General features: G+C 32.4%; 5 protein-coding genes across 13 annotated transcripts in view; 4 read left to right on the forward strand and 1 right to left on the reverse strand.

The window, feature by feature from the left end:
• LOC109851983 (polyprenol reductase-like) overlaps nucleotides 1–4,154 on the forward strand; it is a 6,339-nt gene extending 2,185 nt beyond the window's left edge. The window contains exons 1-8 of one of the 4 annotated variants that reach the window (XM_020422659.1): nucleotides 759–1,013; nucleotides 1,182–1,275; nucleotides 1,566–1,695; nucleotides 2,526–2,752; nucleotides 2,919–3,067; nucleotides 3,151–3,339; nucleotides 3,628–3,923; nucleotides 4,003–4,154. In XM_020422659.1, coding sequence (XP_020278248.1) covers nucleotides 2,568–2,752; nucleotides 2,919–3,067; nucleotides 3,151–3,339; nucleotides 3,628–3,923; nucleotides 4,003–4,095 — 912 coding nt within the window. In that variant the 5' untranslated portion in view covers nucleotides 759–1,013; nucleotides 1,182–1,275; nucleotides 1,566–1,695; nucleotides 2,526–2,567 and the 3' untranslated portion in view covers nucleotides 4,096–4,154. Of the gene's footprint in view, nucleotides 1–758; nucleotides 1,014–1,181; nucleotides 1,276–1,565; nucleotides 1,696–2,525; nucleotides 2,753–2,918; nucleotides 3,068–3,150; nucleotides 3,340–3,627; nucleotides 3,924–4,002 lie in introns of those variants that run through there. The other 3 variants (XM_020422658.1, XM_020422656.1, XM_020422660.1) reach the window with 3 other exon arrangements.
• Nucleotides 4,155–4,780: 626 nt separating this feature from the next.
• On the forward strand, nucleotides 4,781–8,136 carry LOC109851970 (TNF receptor-associated factor 6). Of its 4 annotated transcripts, none has more exons than XM_020422622.1 (8): nucleotides 4,782–5,081; nucleotides 5,309–5,365; nucleotides 5,672–5,802; nucleotides 5,979–6,187; nucleotides 6,268–6,385; nucleotides 6,626–7,279; nucleotides 7,546–7,782; nucleotides 8,045–8,136. In XM_020422622.1, exons 2-6 carry the CDS (start codon nucleotides 5,321–5,323, stop codon nucleotides 7,194–7,196), a joined length of 1,074 nt encoding a protein of 357 aa, XP_020278211.1. In that variant the 5' UTR covers nucleotides 4,782–5,081; nucleotides 5,309–5,320; the 3' UTR covers nucleotides 7,197–7,279; nucleotides 7,546–7,782; nucleotides 8,045–8,136. The 4 variants fall into 4 exon arrangements, with proteins under 4 accessions (XP_020278213.1, XP_020278211.1, XP_020278212.1 ...); XM_020422623.1 differs by having other exon boundaries at nucleotides 7,546–7,692; XM_020422624.1 differs by lacking the exon at nucleotides 8,045–8,136 and having other exon boundaries at nucleotides 4,781–5,081; nucleotides 5,318–5,365; nucleotides 7,546–8,038.
• A 114-nt stretch (nucleotides 8,137–8,250) lies between these two features.
• On the forward strand, nucleotides 8,251–9,746 carry LOC109851972 (polyprenol reductase-like). The gene is made up of 4 exons (XM_020422626.1): nucleotides 8,251–8,758; nucleotides 8,875–9,063; nucleotides 9,162–9,460; nucleotides 9,547–9,746. Exons 1-4 carry the CDS (start codon nucleotides 8,596–8,598, stop codon nucleotides 9,637–9,639), a joined length of 744 nt encoding a protein of 247 aa, XP_020278215.1. The 5' UTR covers nucleotides 8,251–8,595; the 3' UTR covers nucleotides 9,640–9,746.
• A 142-nt stretch (nucleotides 9,747–9,888) lies between these two features.
• On the reverse strand, nucleotides 9,889–12,113 carry LOC109851971 (tumor suppressor candidate 3). The gene is made up of 8 exons (XM_020422625.1): nucleotides 11,713–12,113; nucleotides 11,459–11,637; nucleotides 11,175–11,292; nucleotides 10,961–11,101; nucleotides 10,706–10,846; nucleotides 10,478–10,628; nucleotides 10,201–10,366; nucleotides 9,889–10,006 (listed from the first exon to the last, which is right to left on the reverse strand). Exons 1-8 carry the CDS (start codon nucleotides 11,794–11,796, stop codon nucleotides 9,991–9,993), a joined length of 996 nt encoding a protein of 331 aa, XP_020278214.1. The 5' UTR covers nucleotides 11,797–12,113; the 3' UTR covers nucleotides 9,889–9,990.
• Nucleotides 12,114–12,448: 335 nt separating this feature from the next.
• On the forward strand, nucleotides 12,449–19,685 carry LOC109851969 (myosin-2 heavy chain-like). 3 transcript variants are annotated; one of them, XR_002249956.1, is made up of 16 exons: nucleotides 12,449–12,759; nucleotides 14,459–14,643; nucleotides 14,786–15,067; nucleotides 15,189–15,410; nucleotides 15,491–15,967; nucleotides 16,062–16,244; nucleotides 16,340–16,552; nucleotides 16,791–16,985; nucleotides 17,064–17,197; nucleotides 17,279–17,651; nucleotides 17,736–17,954; nucleotides 18,023–18,091; nucleotides 18,203–18,309; nucleotides 18,382–18,532; nucleotides 19,124–19,370; nucleotides 19,487–19,684. XR_002249956.1 is itself a non-coding variant. In XM_020422618.1 (15 exons), exons 1-15 carry the CDS (start codon nucleotides 12,714–12,716, stop codon nucleotides 19,292–19,294), a joined length of 3,027 nt encoding a protein of 1,008 aa, XP_020278207.1. In that variant the 5' UTR covers nucleotides 12,449–12,713; the 3' UTR covers nucleotides 19,295–19,685. The 3 variants fall into 3 exon arrangements, 2 of the variants coding, with proteins under 2 accessions (XP_020278207.1, XP_020278208.1); XM_020422618.1 differs by having other exon boundaries at nucleotides 19,124–19,685; XM_020422619.1 differs by having other exon boundaries at nucleotides 16,340–16,537; nucleotides 19,124–19,684.
• Nucleotides 19,686–20,114: the final 429 nt, after the last annotated feature.

Here is a 20,114-nt window from a genome sequence, read left to right on the forward strand (position 1 = left end):
CTTATTACAGTTTTTTAGTTTGAGCCTGTTTCTGTAAAGTTTAGCTAGCTGCAGTTGCGTATGTGTTTAAAAAAGCCCTTATTCGATAAACAAATAACTTTATTGCTCTTAAACAATCAACAAAAAAAAGTACCACAAACGTTCTTCTGTATGTAAGGTGAGGTGTGTAATTCACACAGAAAAAAAATCATTGATTAATGCAGTTTTTATTATCAATATCAGTACTGTACTAATATCACACAATTATTAGTACAGTCTCTTTGACAGTCAAAGTTTTAGTTATAAAAATAAATTAAAACTTGAGTTTGTAACAAAAAATATCAACATGTCAAGTACCTATTATTAATTCAAAGGCATATAATTACGCATTATCATAATAATAATTATGAAGTTGCCAACAAAAAATAGTTAAAAAAAAACTTTGTACTTAAGATTAAGATAACAAAAACAAACTTTTTCTTTTATCTAAAAAACGAAATAACTTCTATCTAACCTTTGGTTATTATTTAGTGCGACAAGTCGACAACTCACGAACACGAAAGAAGTTTCGGTTTTAGTAGTAGTTTCGGCCGGTTCGCTGCCAAAACCGAAACTAAAACGAAACTCCAATTTTGTGCCGAAACTGGCCGAAACCGAAACCAAAACCGAACCTTCGGTCGGACACTAATCGAAATATATTTCTCTTTGTCGATTTTCCCGGCGGAGCCCTCTCTATGGTTAGCATATAGGCAGGGCCTCTCTATGAGTATAAGCTCTATGCGAAGAGCCGAAATGCCGAGCGTGACCTCACGCACACGGACAGCGGTTCTCGCTTGTGTGCGTGCCCCTACCATCTCGGTGCTCTTACGCAGTAAATTTGCTGAATCGGCCATTTTGAAAAGTAGTCGTAAATATAAAAGCAATAAAAAGCATAGGCTACTAGTAGAGTGCGACTAGTAGAATAGCCGAGACGTCAAAAAACGTGACAATCCCGACACTTTTGTGAAGTTGGAAGAAAGATTGCAGCGATACTAGTAAGCATCTTTAAATTGTATTTTATTTTTAAAATGTGTTCTCCGATAATGTCGATATTAGAAAGTGACCAAGTAAATTCAAACACCAATCTACACGCTTAATGGTTTTAAGTAAACGGCGCAAAATTTACCTAATTTAAAAGTAAAGTTGACTTACTTTCTTTCTAGTTTTACATTGCAATCATGTTTAAATTACGCACTCTTAACGTCATAGCTAATAAAATTGGGTTTGACAATTGTGGTCATATGGATTTCGTGGGAGGTAAGTTCTGGTATAAGAAAGAATTTACAGTTAATATATATGGACTGAAAAAAGTTTTTTCGGAATATATGCCAAGGTGATTTATGGACTTTTTAACGAATTTACGCTTTTGAAGACAATCTTTTATACTTTAGTGTGTGTTTCATTTTTGAAGCTAGCAGTTACAATTTTCAATGTCTTTAAATTTGTTTTTGTGTTTGCTACAACTTTAGTAACTCAGTTAGTCAATTAACGACTCGTATGTAATATTGTTACTTTTACAAAAATTAATAGTTTTATATAATTTATAGAAAGGAAACAAATATACCTACATATCAATAAAAGAAAGGAAGACTTGACGCGACATTCGTAAACCTTTCAAAAGAAAAAAAACAAGTTGACAAAAAGTCATCGCTACTGTCCACACGCATTAGTTTTGACGTAAGTGAAAACGTTACGTCAAAACTTCGCGAAAAAGAAAACAAAGATTACACAGTTAAAATACAAACGCTAACATAACCGGTTAAGTCCCAAATTTTTATCTTTAGACGTAACGTAAATTTAGTTTAATAGGAATTTTACTTGTGAGATGACCTCGGAGCATCGTATAAAATACAAGTATATTATACGATACTTCAAGAGATTTGCGCAATTCGTTTCACGAAAAAGACACCTGCCTGAAGACACGCGCATTTGCATGTACGTTGCGTAATATATAATTAATCAATATTCAATTTCACAACGCGAACTTAAAACAGCTCGAGTCGAAATTTTGATGCTACTTTCAAACTTTACTAACAAAATTTGTTAAATCTAAAGAAACCTGTCTGTGTAGGTTCAATAGAGGTTTTAATTGAGCCTATTTTACTACTTTAGCTCCTACAAAAATAGAACCTACTTTAAACCTAACTTGGAGAAAATGGAAATTTGTGACACTTTTAGGTTGAAAGTAGGAGCAAATTTTATCCTTGCAATTGAACCTACTTTACTATCGTAACTCCTATATATAGTAGAATGAGAGGTTCATCAGAGAGTCAAAATTTCGACTCGGATTATCATTTACTTTATTATTTTGTAGTCTTTGTCTTGATTTATTAGCGAGATTTGTGATGTTAGATTAGTATTGTATTATATTTTTTTTGCAATTATACATTATGTATTTTCTCTACGTATCTAATAATTGTTTGTACATATTTGTAGAGCAAGAGATTTTAGTTACTAAAACTAGTAATATTATACTGTCTTTACAGAATTTTATATTTTCTTTACAGAAGTGTTATTTGAATATTAACGTGTTGAGCTGATCTTGACTAATGGATTTCAATCTAGCAGGGGATGTTATTATTTCTTATATAATTACTGCTGGATTAGTAGCATTATTACTAAATTATGCAGAAGTCTATTTGCCAAAATGGATTATTCATTTTTTTTGTTATGGAAAAATCGCAGAGACTCGTCGCCACGCTTTAATAGAAAAGATTGAAAAAATTCCCAAAAAGTAAGTGTAAACATTTACATTATTTTACATATATTATGTGTGTGTAAATTTTTTCTGTCAAAAAAAATAAAAAATGTACAGTAAAAGTATATTGAGAAATAAACAGTTTCTGCTTGTTATGCATTGACAATCGTTTATAATAAATTGCTTATTTCGAATGTTTTAGATTATTTGTACACTTGTATCTTGTTGCTGGACCAATGACACTTGTTTTATTTTACGTAGCGTTAAAGAAATATCTCTATAATAAAGATGTCTCCGACAATATACTTTTTTTTTTGGATGTCTCATTAGGAACATCAAGAAAACCTTTAGGTACGTATATGATGTGACTTTTATAGAAAACTTAGTATCATATCAAATTCGTATAAGAAAAAACTTCATTTATATCATTTTAGTATCAGAGGAAAGTACACTTCTGGCTATTGTAATGTTATCCACCCATGTGTGGAAAAGAGCGTTTGAACAGATGTATGTTTGCGTGTTTAGTGATCAAAAGATAAATGTAATTTTTTATGTTCTTGGACATATGTATTATTGGACAGTGACAGCATCTTTAGTAGGAGAGTCTAAAGGATTCGTTAGAGGTAAATTAAAAAAAGTCTTAAAATTTATACACATATGTATAGATATATATTTAATTATATATTTTTTAATAAGTATAATATGTTATATTTATTTAATTATTATTCATAGTTACTTCTATTCAATATAAATATATTCTTTCGATTTTTCTTTCTATTTTACTTATATCTCTTCTANTCGCATAGTAATTATAAAATTTATACAATTCTATATTTTTTATATATGTTAAATATATTTAATTTATACATTTACATATATTAAAATGCTTATACATGTATATACAAACACAGGATCACATGCTGATTTTTCCTTGCACAAAATAACAATCACGCAATTGTTGTGCGTACTTATATTTTTGTGGTCTACATATACGCAACTTAAAAGTAACTATATTCTTGCGGGACTGCGAAAGAATCAGCACGGTGACGTGGTGACCAAGGAACACAAGATACCTACCGGCGGACTGTTTAATTACGTATCAAATCCGTTGCAATTGACAGAAATATTGGTATATCTGGCCCTTTCCGCAGTTCTTTGGCAAGCTTCTACATTTCATTATGTTACCGTGTTTGTTATAATAAATCAGGTATAATTCACCGCATTTTTTCTTTTTTTTTATAACAAATTGACAAAGATATTACAAGAATTTTCTTTTTTTTTTACAGGTCGAATATGCATACTTGTCTCACCAATGGTATCGAAATACTTTTAAGAGTTATCCAAAGGAAAGAAAAATCATAATACCCTATATTTGGTAGCTTTGTATAGAAAAACAACACGTGAAAATAACGTGACTGTAATTTATATTATATATACATTAAATAACACATATTATACATATAATTTATTATATATTTATAATATTATACTTTATATTGTATTATATGTATTACATACATACTACAGTAATGTCACTGACTTTCGCCGCGCGACCTTGGCGGGGCACTGACCTCGGCCGCGCGACCGCGCGGTGGAGTTACTGACTTCGGTCACGTGATTACGGTATATATATATATATATATATATACATATATGCGTATGTGTATTATATATAGATATATAATATTATACGTATAATATATATAATATTCTCTTTTTTACTGTTTTCCTTGTCACGTGACGTTAGTTACGTGTTGTTTTTCCACTCTTACTTTTTTCTATTTTTCAAGTTTGATTTTTTTGCGTTATTTCTGACATCTCTCATATGTGTAATATATAGTTTGCAAGATCATCATGCTTTTCCGTTTCTAGTCGTAAGGAAATTGACTAATCAGAATGTATCCTATATCTCTACTATTTTCGGACATAAATTTCTGATTGGTCAATGTCTGCTACGGCTATGTCTTAAGCTGCGTTTTGTTTCACACATATGAGCGCATTTATCTATACTATACGTGACGTGTACTGTAAATAAATGCGCGCATATGCGTGAAACGGAACGCAGTCTTATGCTCGTAAAATGCACGTAATTGTATGTGTGATGGCCTTAAACAGAGGCGGACCGTTAACTTTGGGGGCCTTTGGCTAATACTACTCTACTTATGCCAGTACTTGGAATTATTTTTAGTGCAAAAAAACAAAACGGTTGGTTTCGCCGTTTTTCATCACGAAGGGGCCCTTTAATTGAACGGGGTCCCAGGCTGCAGCTCATAAAGATTATGCCTAAATCCGCCTCTGGCCTTAAAGATCGATTATTTACGTGGATTGTTAAAACGTAAAGTAAAGATTGTACAAGATTTGCGCGGTAAGTTGTCATTTTTAATATGAGTACAAAACAATCGAGCAGCATCTGTATATCAAGTATAAATAGGAGTAGTTAGTCATATGAGTTTGTTCATTTCACATGTACATATAAAAAAACATAGGAAATGATTCATAGTGCACATATGTCACACATTATTATGTATTTAATTGCAAACTGCAACGAAGTCAATCACTTGATAATATATGTAATATTTAATTTAATGATAGATATTGTAGATTATGGAAATGCCAAATACAGCTGCATCTGGTAAACCTGAGGAAAATGTATGTATTTAGTTTTCAATTTCAAGTTCACGAGAGTGTGTTCGCTTTAAATGCTTATATTCATACTGCTTTATTCATAAGCTATTAAAAAATTGTTCAATATTATTCTCTTTCAGAATGACACTTTTTTCAAGATTCTTTTGTTTCGTGCAAGACCAGTCATTTTTATTTGCTATCAGATAAAACTAATTTGCATCATTGATATCTGTAATCTTATATCTCTGCATTTATTTCAATAATCACATGTGTCAATAGTCATGTGTTCATTAATAAACTTTTATACTTCCTTAATTTCATTGCACACAGTGCAGCAAGAGCTACAAAACTCATGTAGATCCTAAATATGAGTGTCCCATTTGTCTACAATGGTTACATGAGACAGTTTTAACATCCTGTGGACACAAATTCTGTTCAAAATGCATTTATGCTTGGCTTGAGTAAGTTGTATTTATTAGTGTAGGTGTATTCATATTTTACTATTAACTACTATACTGTATATAATAAAATTTCGAGGATTCCTCGTATTGGCTTTTACTCATCAATAATGACATTTTCATGAGGAATCCACATCTCAACTGTATAATAAAATTTATTATTTATTATAAATTGCCAGGAAAAAAGAGTCTTGTTGTCCAGTTGACAGCCGCTCCTTGAAACATGAAAATGATCTTTTTAGAGATCTCCACACTGATAGAGAAATATCTCAGATACATATAAATTGCCCGTATCAACAGTTTGGTTGTGAAGTAGAATTATCTCCTGTAGATATGAATACACATATTGATCAGTGTACTTATAAAACAACTCTTTCAGAATCTCAAAGTATGTTTCATGTATTGAAAGATGCATATAGTAAAACTGTTCTACTCTTGTCATACGATCTAATCTCATAATTGATACAGCACAAAATACTGATAAAGGGATGTCTGTGGAAGCAATATTGTGGGATCCACCTCAAAAGTCTGGGGCACAGATTTCAAATAAAGAAGGACCTACTCCTGATTGGCAACAGTTACTCAAGTACTTCAAATATTTTATGAATATTGCATTTATAATCACACATTCGCAGCCGCTAACATTTTTACGTTATTTTAAAATGATTTTTGTTAATGGTTTAAAATAGTTTTTCTAGTTGTTCTACAATAATTAGATTTTTTTTGTAGAGTGCACGTGATTTCCAGTTAAGAATCGCGCCACAATCGCCGGCTGCGAAAGTGGCAAAGCTCAAGTGCGTGTAAAAATTTTGAACTTTTTTTCTAGAAATTTGTACGAAAGAATAGTAGTCCTAGAACAAGCAAATCGAGAACTTTCCATAACAGTGTCTAATCAAAAAAGTCAACTGGAAACTATGTATCTACAAACTTGTAATGGATTTTACATATGGAGACTAAAATCTTTTCAAGAAAAACTCGCAGCTATGAAAAAAGATCATCTTCAAATGTTTTATAGTCCAGCATTTTATACAAGTCCATACGGATATAAGATCTGTGCTAGGATCAATATATCCTCTAACGATGAAAATTATCTTTCCTTGCTTTTACATATTATGAAATCTGATAATGATGACGCTTTAGATTGGCCTTTCAATGGAATAATTTACTTTGTATTGGTACATCCACTTAATTCGGACGAAAATATTCGTGAAATAACCTTGTCAAGGCGTGATCTTGAATCCTTTTGGAAACCTGCATGTGAATTGAACAAACGTAGCTTTGGTTATACCGAATTTGTACACGTAGACGAAGTATTAAAATATGTGTGTGATGACGAAATAATTTTTAGAATAGAAGTTCATCCGGATGATAAATTTAAGATGACTCTGATGGAGTAAAACTGAGATTAATTTATTTGTGTGTTTGAGATATAATTTTATAATCGAAAGTATTAGATATTAAATAAGATATATGTCAACAGGTAAATTAATAAATTTTTATTAAGATTTTTAAGTTAATATACTAAAAACAAAGAATTTTGTTTGTTCATAAATAATTATAATAAGAAATTTATATTGCTATAAATATAAATTTGCTATGAGTATACACATACACATAAATGATACATTGTTACATATATAAGTGTAAATTTGTATTAAATTAAATATAAATGTTAAAAATAAATTAATTTTAACGGATATATATACATATTGTACAATGTTGTTTTTTTATTTTAATGTTGTACAGATTTGGACAAAGCTTAAATTCTAAATTTAAAGCTACTGGATATTTATTTCTCTCATGTTGAGTTACTCTGCGGAGGGTTCAAGTTAAGACGAAAATATAAGAATGTGATCACATGCAGCCAAAACATCAAGACGGAAAAGATTTATTGTGAGAGATCAACCAATTATAAACGAGCTATTCCATTCGAATTTTGGCGGTCTCTTTTGGTCACACATAATACATAACTTTATGAAAATTGTAATTGCTTTTTTATCATAACATTGGTTGCGCTCGAGAAGAGTGCTATCAGCACTATTGCATTATCATTCTATGGTTTTTGTTTTGGCTTTTTTTCTCACGCAGACCTCATCGCATGTCCACATTTTCGATTATTGAGATATTTGTTCTATACTCAACTAGCTTTGTTCCACATCCAGGAGTTTTAAAATCTGAAATATGTATATAATTTCAATCGAAAAGAGAGAGAGGGAGAGGAAATGTATTTGTATTATATTATCAGGTACAATGATTCCAATTCTGGAGTGCAGTTAGACAAAGTAGGACACCTAAGTGAGAGTTTGTTCTACTCTAGTTACTTGCTCAATTTCTTACCGACCGTTAAAGCGCAAACTACATTATGTCGGAAAATATTATAAGATGGATTTTCTTATTTAACACGATATTTATTGGACTAATTGGATTACTAATCAATATTTTGGAATCCTATTTACCTATAGTAGTAAGGCGTACTTTTCGTTACGGCAAGTTTAGTGAAAATGCATGGAGCTCTATCGCAGCAATGTTGGAAGTGCCCAAAAAGTAAGTTTAAAGTTTATATACACATATATTTTTGTGTGCCAAAATCTATTATTTATTATAATTTAAAAACATGAAATCCAATAATTCTATATGCTTTGTTAAAATGTGTACATTATTAACTGTATCAGGAAAAATATTTAAAAACAACACATTTAACATTTTTACCATTTATATGCACTTGCTGTTTTATTTTAGTAAAACTATACAGAACACATTTTACTTTTATTAATATGTAATTTGTTACTAACTTTTATGTGGTCCTTTAGGTGGTTTAGACATTTCTATATTTTTGCTGGGCCAGCATCGTCTATTGTTCTCTGTTTAATCTTTTATAGATATTTCTGCAATGGAAATTTACCTAAAGTTGTATTGCTATTATTAGATGCTTTATTAGGACCATCAAGGAAACCCTTAGGTATGATTTTTTATCTAGAAAGAGAGTGACAAGTATTTTTATTATAATTAAACAGTATGTTCACACATATATATTTAGAGTTGTTAAATATATAATTAGTTAATTTTATCTCTTAGTATCAGCAGAAGATGTGATATTAACTATTCTCGTATGTAATATACATTATTGGAAAAGAGCATATGAAGTATGTTATGTTAATGTATTTAGTGATCAAAAAATCCATATAAGCCATTATTTGATTGGCTTTGTGCATTACATAGGTGTATTTTTATGTATAATTGGCGAATCTGAAGGATTTGTTCAAGGTACTTTTTTAAAAATTCACAAACATTTATATATGTATAAAATCTTTATTTTGCACCATACAATTGCATATATATGTGTACTTTATACACACACACAGGTTCTTTGCCTAAAAGTGTATCCTTACACAAATTAACAGTTTTGAAAATAAGTTGCGCGCTTATATTGTTATGGTCGTCATATATGCAGTTCAAAAGTAATGTTATTCTTGCGAATTTGCGTAAAAACAAGCAAGGAACTGTTATATCTTATGACCATAAAATATCACACGACGGACTATTTAAATACATATCGGGTCCATTGCAACTCACAGAAATAATTGTGTACATCATGTTATCTGCAATTCTTTGGCAAGCTTCTACATTCCATTATATCACACTTTGGGTTTTAAGTAATCAAGTACGGAGTTTATAATTTTCTCAATGTTGATATTCACAAATGTAAAAATTACTCTACATACTAATCTATAAATTATCTCATTTTAGATAGAAACTGCATTTTTGACTCATCAGTGGTATCATAAAACTTTCAAGAATTATCCAAAAGAAAGAAAAATTTTAATTCCTTTTATTTGGTAAGATATATATTTGTTGTATAAAATTAGGTAGAAATGAATGCTTATTTGTTTATGGAAAGAAACAATTGTATTTAACTATGTACCAAATAATACTTAATAAAATATTATGTATTATAAAAATAAATTTTTTAAATAAGAACGAGGATTTCTGGATACTATTTGTATAATATAAAATAAAGAAAATGATACATTATTTATATAACAATAACATGATAATAAGTTACAACAGTTTCTTTTAAGTTTTTATTTATTTATATTATAAAAAAACTTTAATTTTATCTTCTTCAATGTGCGAAACTGCAAACATTGTTGTAATGGAGATAATTGAAAATGAGGTTTCAATACTTGCTAGCTATTTAAACAGTAAACTGAAACAGACAAGTTATTCTTCGCTAAAACACAAATGTAGTGACAATTCTTATTAAAAGTCAAATATGAAGCATGATGATATTGAAATTTTGTCAGATTTCCTATCAATATCATCATGCTCCAAATAAATAAATATACAATTTGCTTTGTATAGATTATAAACAAATCTACAGGTAAAATTTGCGATACATACCTATACGGATAGCCTTGAGCCTTGTTTCTAAATAACGACAACAGAAGACTAAAGAAAACTGCAACTAATGCCAAACCTATTACTGCAAATATCCTGCGCTTCTTGACATCGCCTGTACGAGCTGCAGCCTCGGTCATTAGAATTGTTCCAAATGCTATTGCTCCATCTTTTTTTTTATATAATTAAGGTTTATATCATTGCATAAAATGCAACGTGAGAATTTTATATATTGGTTGTTGTTTTGCGTAAAATAATTTTTTAACTAGTAAAAGGATACTTATAGTTATAACAATATAGGTTTCCAACACAAATTGGCCCTGAGAAGATCCATGAATATAAGCCACATTTCCACTTGGTGATTTGTGAATGAACGGTGGAGTTCTAATGTGATTCCACATTTGTCCAGAAGTCATAAGTAAGGTAAAGAACTGAAAACAAAGTACATTTAAATTATGCCTTCAGAAAATTCCAATAGAAATATATGTAGATAAGAAAAGATATTTACCAAGGCACCGAGTCCCCAGAGAGTTTTATTATAGATAAAGTCCAGGTTGTTACGTCTGATGTATAAGAAACCTGCCACGAGAATCAGCAGCATTGCTATTCCTAGTGTACCTGAGTAATTTGGAGGTCTAAATACTCTGATCTGTAATCGGCAATGAAATCAGTTAAAAGAAATTCCAACTTTTTTACAAATTAACGCAATTCCAGTTAAACAGGTTGATTTTGTCAAAAAAGCTGTTAAATAAAAGTACATAACCTGAATATCTGTGCGTTCACCAATCCATTTCGCTATTGCTTCTGCAGCAAATCCTACTCTCTGGATGTCCATGGTATCAGCAACCTTTGGCTTTCCTTTGGGTGGAAAGTGCATATATACAGGCGCAGTATTCAGCCTCATCTGTAATATTTTGTTAATTATATCTCATATCTTCTTATATATTTTCAAATAAAAATGTAATTATCTTACTTACCAATTGAAATACATCTGAGCCTTCATCAAAATCAATAGAGACAAAGAATAACTTGTTGGAATATACCTGAGAATAGCGAAATGAATTGGCTACTATTGTAAATTCATCACTGGCATGCCTAGAATTATAACAAAAGTAACAAACATGTGTAAATCCAAATCTCAATTTGTTTTTTCTTCTTTGTTTTTATTTTCAAAATGTGTCTATACATAAAGTTCTTGAGAAAGAAAAAGGTACGCTAACAAAATAGTCTCACATTCAAGCCTAAAAATGTGTTGGTTTACCTGCAGATGTGACATTGCCTCTGGGGTGCCATAGCAGTAAACATAACTACAACAGAGTAATTCCTTGGAGTGGTTTTGATGTACTGTTTGAATTTCGGTCCATTGAACTTCAATACTGTTCTTTTTATGCTCATTTCCATCAGTTGCTGCACACGCTCCGCTAAAGAGGTGCCTTGAGTCTGCAAAGAAACATGATAAAATTCAACGTTCGAAGTCAGTACGAAGAAGTGAAGAAAAATTACACGGAAACTTACGGATTTTGTTCTGTATTGGCAAGCGACATAACTTAAACCTAGAACGAGAAGAATCAGAAGTGTGATGTGGGATTTGTACTTCATCGCGAACAGAGATAATATGCTGCAAGATTCCAACGTCTTCGTTTGTGCCGCTTCTACCGGCGATGCAGCAGCATTTAGCAGCTAATGATAACAGCGTGGAGTAGACTCCGATATATAGTGTGTATAATATTGATATCCACGATACAACGTGGCGCTTGACGTGCACACGTTTCGCAAATGTGTGTATGTGTGCGTATGTGTTATATGTGTGCGCAAGCGGATCGAACTTCAAAACTATTAAAATTTTTATTTATGTTTGACAAAACACCGAAAACATCAAACTTGACAAATATTTCGTCTCTCGCCACGTTTATATTTTCGCGATGACATTCGCAAAAATATTAAATGCGTATATCGATTGCGTATATTGACTCAGCTGTTTGCTCTTTTTTGCCTGCACCGCCTGCACTTTGATGACTTTCCCGTGAATTTAAAAGAAAAGAACGGATGAAAACTAACTACGAAAAACTGCTGCAAGAAAATAAATAAAAAATGCGAACAAATAAACTTTTGTTGATGACAAATATATCGTGCCGCGATTTTGACAGTGCAGCAAGTGCACGTGATACGGATCAGCAGGTCTACTGTGATTGGTGACCACGTGGCGAATCGCCGCGGTGCGGTGCTTGCTGTCGGTTAAACTGTCTTTTTAAATCGAAATAACCGATAACGAGTTTGACGAACGAATGTCCGCGCAGTGTTCGACGTACTTAAGAAGGGTTCGGGTCGTTTTCTTCAGGGGTGCGAGTTGGCGACAGGAAACCGCGCGAACGGAGACAAGAAACGTTGCTTGGTATCAACGGTTTCTTATCCCGCGCGTTTTCCGACACACAAATCTCGCACTGATCATTTCGCAAAGCGAATTACTCCGGAGTTGTTGATACAACAAAAGTAGAAAACGACGCACAGCAACTGGTATGTCTTTCTCCAAGGCAAAGATACAACGGTTCAACGAACTTGGAAGTAAGTTGTTTGTAATTTATGCAAATATATACAAAACAATTGTGTTGCACATACACACATACACACACCTAGGAAAATTTTTTAGACAAATTCAATCTCTGATTTTACAAATAAATAAATTTTATACTTGAGATTGAAACGATCTCATATGACTACATAACTGTATCTAGTTACACTTAATTAGATATGGAAGTTTGTTCAGATATGAAGGACAATTTTACCCGAACGTATTGTTTGTTATTTTTTCAATAATTTCTCTTGGCTGCTCTTCGTTTTTATATGCACGTGAAAGAGGATTTAATTATTTATTATCTTCGATCGCGTGTTAGCAAAGAAGAGAAGAGCATACGATGATATGTTTTTTATTCTTATCGTTTTTTTTTGTGAAATAACATTTATTTTAGTAAATAAAAAAAGGACAGAAATAAAAGTGGAATATTGAATTGAACGTGTTCACTGTGTAAATGATCTGATCTGACGAGACAAATTCTCATTGCAACAGATTTACGGAAAACGCGCGTCTCGATACGTACGATGGCGGGAAATCTTCAATGCTGTTTTCCACACGCTTTCTACGTGGTTTCCGTGCGATTTTTTAACGTCAATCTTTAATAGCAGCAAAAGTTCACTAAAACTTCAAAAAAAAAAAATAGAAGTAACAACCTCATACTTTGTAAAGTAATGACAATGTTGCTCACAAACAGTATGTACAGATACAATGTCATACTATCGCACATTGTCAATGTCAGTATCGCACATTGTTTGTTATTTACATATTTATTTATACATATAGGATGTCTCGCGATATGGGTTCCTTTTATAACACAAGTGTAAAGCGTGCTTTATTCCTCGCAAAAATAATTATAAAAAAATAATTGTAAAATTGAAAACAATCAGAAGGAACAATTGCAAACGTATAGTTTATTATCATTTACGCGAAAAATTTATATTTGTCGCGTATTTAACTTGAGACAATTAACAATTTTTTTTCTTTTATTTTGATGTGACATTCAAAAATTCAAGTACAAAAAAATGAAGGAAGGAAGTACCGATTGTGCGCAATAAGTCGAGTGATTGAAGTCGAAGAATAAATAAATTTAAATTTCCTATATTGATCCCTCTCTCCTTTGGAAAAAAAGCGTGCGGTAGACAACAAAAGAAGAAGAAGAAGACGTTTTATCAAGCACGGACGCGATGGGGCGATAGGGGTGGTGTGGCACCGGGAATATTACCGGCTACACCTGGTTATTCCTACGTCCCCCATGGATATCCCTTGCGCATTCAGAACAGCTGTCTCTTCCATTCGCGCCCTCTCCTTCCAATGCGCGCCAAAAAGGAAGTCTATTTAGCCTCGCGTCCTTCCTCCTTTGGTCTCTTCTTGCAATGTGTTGCGCGACACACCGATCGATATTGCACAATAAGTTTAAAACCGGCGACCTACCACATATTTAAACCTTTGTTCTTCTCCCTTTCCTCACATTAAACAACGGCAATTTAAAAACTTCACTCGATAAAAAGATTCTTCGACTCGATTTGTCGCATGCGTAAATATAAATAATTTATTATTGTTAATTTATTTATTATTATTAATTGTATGTGCTTCTATGTAAAAAATTTTTCTTTTCCCGATCATCTTCGGTTCCTCTTCAGAGAGTTTTAAAAATAAAGTTAACTTATTAATACATGTGCGATTTTGCAGGCGAGGCACCTCCGCCGGGCGCGTACGATCCGAAATTCGAATTTACTAAGGTAAAAGGGACCGTTATCGAAAGATGTGATAGGTTTGTAGAAACTAAAAGCACATGCAGCGCAGACGGCACATCGTCGCTCGGCACATCAGGAAAGAGCAGCGCAATGACCACGTCGACTGCTGCTTTTCGAATGGTAAGAGACGTCGAATTCCAAAGAAATTGTCTGACGCATAAAACGCAATGTCACACAAGCGAGTAAAGCAACAACTTTATTATTACAACGGAATAAAAACTCGCACGAAAAAGAAGTTATGTTTTTTTCTCTCTCCGTACAGCCCTCGGTGTCGAAGCGGATGATCACAAAACCGATCGTTTGCTCTAAACAAAAAAACGGACATGTATCTTTGCAAAGAAGTAACAGCATGAAATACGAATCCACTCACCAACTTGCAGATCTTCGAGTGGAGTGTCTGAACAAGGACAAAACTATACAGGAACACGAGAAACATATCGAGGAATTGAAGAACAATATAGAGAAGTTAGAAGCCGAGCTTGCGGAGCTGCAAACGAAGCAAGACAAGGTGGAAGCACGACACAAGACTGATATCGAAAGAATGGTTAGTGGTGATACTTCAAAGTAAAAATTGACTTTTCGCTAGTAAATAAAAATTACTTTTCGCTAATACTGTTAATACATCACCGTGTTTCTTTTTTTTTTTTTTTTTTTTTAATTTGCAGGCCAAAGTACACGAGGAAATACTAAACAGTTATAAAGAAAAACATAAGATAGACATGGAGATGCTGCGTACTCAATTAATAGAAGTGTCTGAGAAAAAGGATCAAAAAGATGAAGAAATCTCGAGGCAAAAGATAGAAACGGAGTTACGGGAGAATGTCGTCGACGAACTGTCAAAAAGAATATCAGCATTGGCTGTTATGAGAGAAAAAGATCACGTGACGGTATAAATTAAACATCATTTTTTGCGATGTAGATTAGTATGTGAGTTTCTTCAAATCGCAAATTTTGTTTTCTTTAATAGATCAAAAATCTCGAAATGCGCAACAGCGAATACGAAAACACGCTAAACGAAAAGGAGCGCGATTACGACAACAAGCTTGAATTACTGGAAAAAGAAAAGAGTCAACTCAATGTCCGCGTTATGAAATTATCGGAGGAACGAAATGATCTTGAAACTAAGTTGGAAAAGAGACAGTGTATTATTGTGGAACTTCAGGCTCGGTTGTGCGTTTTGGAGTGCGAATTAGATGAACTCAAAGCGAAATGTCAAGAGCTCACTGACAATTCTCATACACAAACTTGCAAGCTTACGGATAAATATGAAAAAGAAATTGAACACTTGAAAAGTGATTTCTCAAAAGAAAAGGAAGAATTGTTAATGGAAAATAAAATGTATCAAATACGTGAATTAGAAACCAAAGAAAAAACAAATAAGATGGAGGAAACAAACTCTTGTCTTTTGAAAGAATTGAAGGACATTCAAAGGCTTTACAAAGATGTGAGTATTCTCGTACATCTTCTTTTCTGATAATATGACACGCACAATATATGAATAATTATTTCGCTAATATAATTTTTTTGGTTTTTTTTAGGTAAGCCGACGTTTGCAAGAGACACAACAAGAATTGAAACTCTCAAACGAAAGGCACACTGCTATGGCGGAAAAATATAAAAAAGATCTGAGCGATATAAAAAGTACACATGCTGAGGAGAAATTAAAATTGGAGCAAGTGTTAGAGAATACCAAAGAGAAATACGTGAAAGAATTGGAAAACGTACGTTGACATGGAAAATTATTTATTTTTAAAAACCTGTACTTGCGCGACGCAATTGTAATTTTTTATATTCAATAATTGCATGTTGTATACAGATTACAAAAGTAAGAGATAAAGAAGTGGAAAAATTAACGGCGTCCAATAAGAAGCTTGAAGAGGAGATTAAACGGGTGACCGAAAGTGCGCAAAAGAGAATTGAAAATGCGGAGGCTGTTACCAGAGAAACATTGGCGGCTTGTCGCGTTGAGAGTGAAGAACGGGTGAAGAAAGTGATTATTGAGTGCGACGCGAAAGTAAGCGAGTCACACGTGCGTAAAATGCCAAAACATCACTGACTAATTTATTTTCTTTTAATAGTTGTGTGTGAACTCACGTAGGCATTGCTATGTTAATAAACAGATTTATGGGAAATGTTTTTATGGATGTTTTTGTCTTTTGTAGAATTGTCTGTTATCTTTTGCTGATGTGTTTTTCGCTGTGATGTTTGAGAATATTTGTTTCTGCAACATTCGCGGATGACACTGAAGGTTCTACTTTGTACTGTAGGTCAATACCATGATCAAAGAGGCGCAAAGCTCCGTGGAAGAAGAGATGCACATCGCTAGCAAAAGATACAAGGCGTGTCTCGCTCGTATGGAACTGGAACGCGCTTCATTAGACGAGAAACTTGCCCAGCGAGATACCGAAATCGCCAAGCTATCCGCGATGCTCGAGGAATTAAAAGCATCAGCAGAAACACAGGTGATTATATTATTTCTATGAGCATTTTCGTTACGTTGTTTATTGTAATAGTGCAATATTGTCACAATAAATGTTTAGGAAAGTTTTAGTCAGAGTTTACAAGTCGAGTTGGATAAAGCAGAAAGTGAGTTGGCGGAAAAGAAGGAAGAACTGAGAATTTTGAAGGATCACATCAGAACGGAAGCAGCCGAAATGGTTGCTAGGAGAAAAAGGTTAGTATCTTTCTTGATCTATTACATTGTATTTTCATTTACAGAGATTAATTTTATGTCCAAATTATCTCAAACATTCAGGTTTGATATGATAATGGCCGACAATCAAGCATCTATAATGGCGCTTAGTAATCGCTTGATGCAGAGCAATGCTGAAGTGGAAAGACTACAGTATGAGCTCAAACGTGATGACGAACGTATAGACGAGTACCAAGACTTGTTTAATATAATGCGAAAAAATTCGCAAGAAGTGCACGATCAAGTCCAAACTATCATGGAAGAATTGGACGTCTACAAAGAACTGGGGAATCAATTAATGACCGGAAATTTACCTGAAATGGAATCGTTAAAATCTATCTTTGAGAAAAAAATTGAGAGTTTAAAACAAAACGCAGCGAAGGAAATTGCGAGACTTCAGAACGAAATCGAGCAGAAATGTCTTCAAGATGAGGAGGTAATTTTGCGCACATGTGTAACAAGAATATTGAAATTTATCAGAAGGATAGTCAAATCAAGTTGTATTGCATTTTTATCGCAGCTGAAAAACCAACTTAACGAAATGGCTAAGAAGCTTAGCGAAGCTCAAAAACTATTACTCAAATCGGAAGAGCAAATTGATAGTCAAGCGATAGAAATAGGGAAAATGGAGCTAGAAAGTAGGAAGCTGTTAGAGCAATTACAGAAACACAAAGAATTAGAAGAAGCCAGTCGATTACTTCATAACCAAGCCATACTACATAAAACCGCTTTAGATGAGGTAAATTTAAACGAATATAACATTAGAACAATAAATTATATTTTACGTATATGAATATATATTCGTAGGCTAATTCTCGGATAGATGAGCTTTCCAAAACGGTTGAACGGTTTGAAGAAAACTTGAAACATAAACAGGTGATCTTTTCTCTAAGAATAAAATTTTTGCTTCTGTATGCAAATTATATATATTGTAGATGAACTGTTGTACTAACAGTTTTTTTTTTTTTTTTTTTTTTTTTAATATAGGAAACTATTTCATTATTAGAAGAAGAAACAATGAGATGGAAAACTAAAGAGTATGAAATTGCGCAACTTTTCGCGAAAGAAAAGTCGCGACGAGAAGAGGCTGAGGAGTAAGTCCGATTTGAGTAAAAATGTTTTAATCGCAAAGTCGAGTGATAATTACTATTTTGTATCTTACATAGGGAAGTTGCTAGAGTCACGGAATTAAATAACCGTCTCAAGAAATACGAGGAAATACATGAACAAAATGCTGCAATACTCGGCCACCAGAATAATAAGCAAAAAAATAAACACGTAACTCAGTTAAAAGAGAAGAATATGTCATTAGAAAAGGTTTGTTTATCCGTCGTTATTTATTTTATATTTTGTGTCATTCTTTATTTTATAGGATTTTTACGTTTTTAATTTATATGATTAAAGATTTGTGTATTATTTTATGAAATTCAGTTGGTACAAAAAAAAAAAAAACAGATATTTTGTTTACAATCTCTTTTACATACGCACTTTTACACACTCGATGAATAATGCACTTGCTTGTTGTTTGATAATGGCAAGGGATACTGATCATTATGTATATATACTCTTTTACTCTTCTGTTTACAAATTATATACTTATATAAAATGAATGTAAATAATACATCAGTATTGGTTTTATAATAATACATCAGTATACATTATGTTTTAGTTATATTTTATACAAGATGAATTTTATATATAAGAATAAATATTTTTGTTGTAAATTTACAATTGCGTTGTTATTTGTCCATTACAGCTTACAGTGTAACATATGTAGCAGATAGATATGCACGAATGTTTTTCTCCAAACGTTTGTGTCGCAGTTTTGAGCAGTTCTTATCTTCGTTCTTATATTTCAATCAGTTTAAAAGTAATAATTGTCAGTTAAAAATAATAATTTGATTTTAGGATTTACATGCCAAGAACAAGATAATTGAACAGCAACAAAAGACTATAGAAAAATTGATAATCGAAGGAAGCCGGTCTCATGGAAAAGGCAAAGAGAATATAGGAATGGTGCACTCGACCCCTCTGTCTTCGCCGCATAAGACGACGCCATTAAGAAATCGAAATGATTAATCTTAAGCAATAATCGTTATATAATACATAATTTTAGTTTAACGTGACAAAATGTTAATCGAAAATTATTTAAGCGGTAATTAATTTTATTATAAAGAAAAGCCAGATCGTATCTTTGAAAGATATTTTTTGTTTACGAAAGTTACGAAAATATTTTGTTAATACTGTTAATTTTGTCATTCTATTTTTCAGAGACTTAGATTACTAGCTCTTAGCTTAGTAAACAGAAGTCATATGTTCATGTGGCAAACAAATTTAATATAAATGGCATGAAACGTATATATGATAGTTTTTAATATATTTCTCATTTAGCAATTTTCCTTGCGTGACATGTGTAACCCAGACACATAGTTATCATACGATATTTTATATAATAATATATTTTGTATAAACTCTAGAAATATCGATTTAAAAATCTATTTTAAAATATATACAAACTATATGAAATGTAGCAACATATATACGTATATATTTTTCATCACGATTTCCCCTCAAAAAACAGTATATGAGCGTTTACGGGATCTAAATTATGTGAGTCGGTACGATGAGAGCCTTTAAATTTTATTTGAAAAACTTGACCAAGTTATCGAATATTTAATACATTTGACACGTGAGGACAGTTCGACTATTTTATATGTTTCGATATTAACGATATTTTTTTTCTCACAGCAATATTGTTCGAAAGAAACTTTATAACAGAGAGAAAGAGAGAAATCATCGACAAAACTCGTTCACACGATTTAAGACTTTATTATGCTCGACCACGCGCTCGAAGATCATTGCGGGCGGGCGGGTGGGTGCGCGCGCGTATGCTCGTATT

This window comes from Pseudomyrmex gracilis, unplaced genomic scaffold (assembly GCF_002006095.1).
Source record: "Pseudomyrmex gracilis isolate BER0280 unplaced genomic scaffold, ASM200609v1 scaffold_23, whole genome shotgun sequence".
In the NCBI taxonomy this organism is placed as follows: domain Eukaryota; kingdom Metazoa; phylum Arthropoda; class Insecta; order Hymenoptera; family Formicidae; genus Pseudomyrmex; species Pseudomyrmex gracilis.

Excerpts from the sequence above, each read along its gene's own strand:
- LOC109851970 (XM_020422624.1), top strand. The coding sequence starts at position 5,321 with ATGGAAATGCCAAATACAGCTGCATCTGGTAAACCTGAGGAAAAT. Across the intron at positions 5,366-5,671 it reads CTGGTAAACCTGAGGAAAAT|TGCAGCAAGAGCTACAAAAC; the intron begins GTATGTATTTAG and ends CATTGCACACAG. Across the intron at positions 6,386-6,625 it reads GATTGGCAACAGTTACTCAA|AAATTTGTACGAAAGAATAG; the intron begins GTACTTCAAATA and ends CTTTTTTTCTAG.
- LOC109851969 (XM_020422618.1), top strand. The coding sequence starts at position 12,714 with ATGTCTTTCTCCAAGGCAAAGATACAACGGTTCAACGAACTTGGAA. Across the intron at positions 15,411-15,490 it reads GAGAAAAAGATCACGTGACG|ATCAAAAATCTCGAAATGCG; the intron begins GTATAAATTAAA and ends TTTCTTTAATAG. Across the intron at positions 17,652-17,735 it reads AATGTCTTCAAGATGAGGAG|CTGAAAAACCAACTTAACGA; the intron begins GTAATTTTGCGC and ends TTTTTATCGCAG.
- LOC109851972 (XM_020422626.1), top strand. The coding sequence starts at position 8,596 with ATGTGGTCCTTTAGGTGGTTTAGACATTTCTATATTTTTGCTGGGCCA. Across the intron at positions 8,759-8,874 it reads ACCATCAAGGAAACCCTTAG|TATCAGCAGAAGATGTGATA; the intron begins GTATGATTTTTT and ends TTTATCTCTTAG. Across the intron at positions 9,064-9,161 it reads ATCTGAAGGATTTGTTCAAG|GTTCTTTGCCTAAAAGTGTA; the intron begins GTACTTTTTTAA and ends ACACACACACAG.
- LOC109851971 (XM_020422625.1), bottom strand. The coding sequence starts at position 11,796 with ATGAAGTACAAATCCCACATCACACTTCTGATTCTTCTCGTTCTAGGT. Across the intron at positions 11,102-11,174 it reads GCTCAGATGTATTTCAATTG|ATGAGGCTGAATACTGCGCC; the intron begins GTAAGTAAGATA and ends AAAATATTACAG. Across the intron at positions 10,629-10,705 it reads TCTGGGGACTCGGTGCCTTG|TTCTTTACCTTACTTATGAC; the intron begins GTAAATATCTTT and ends CTTTGTTTTCAG.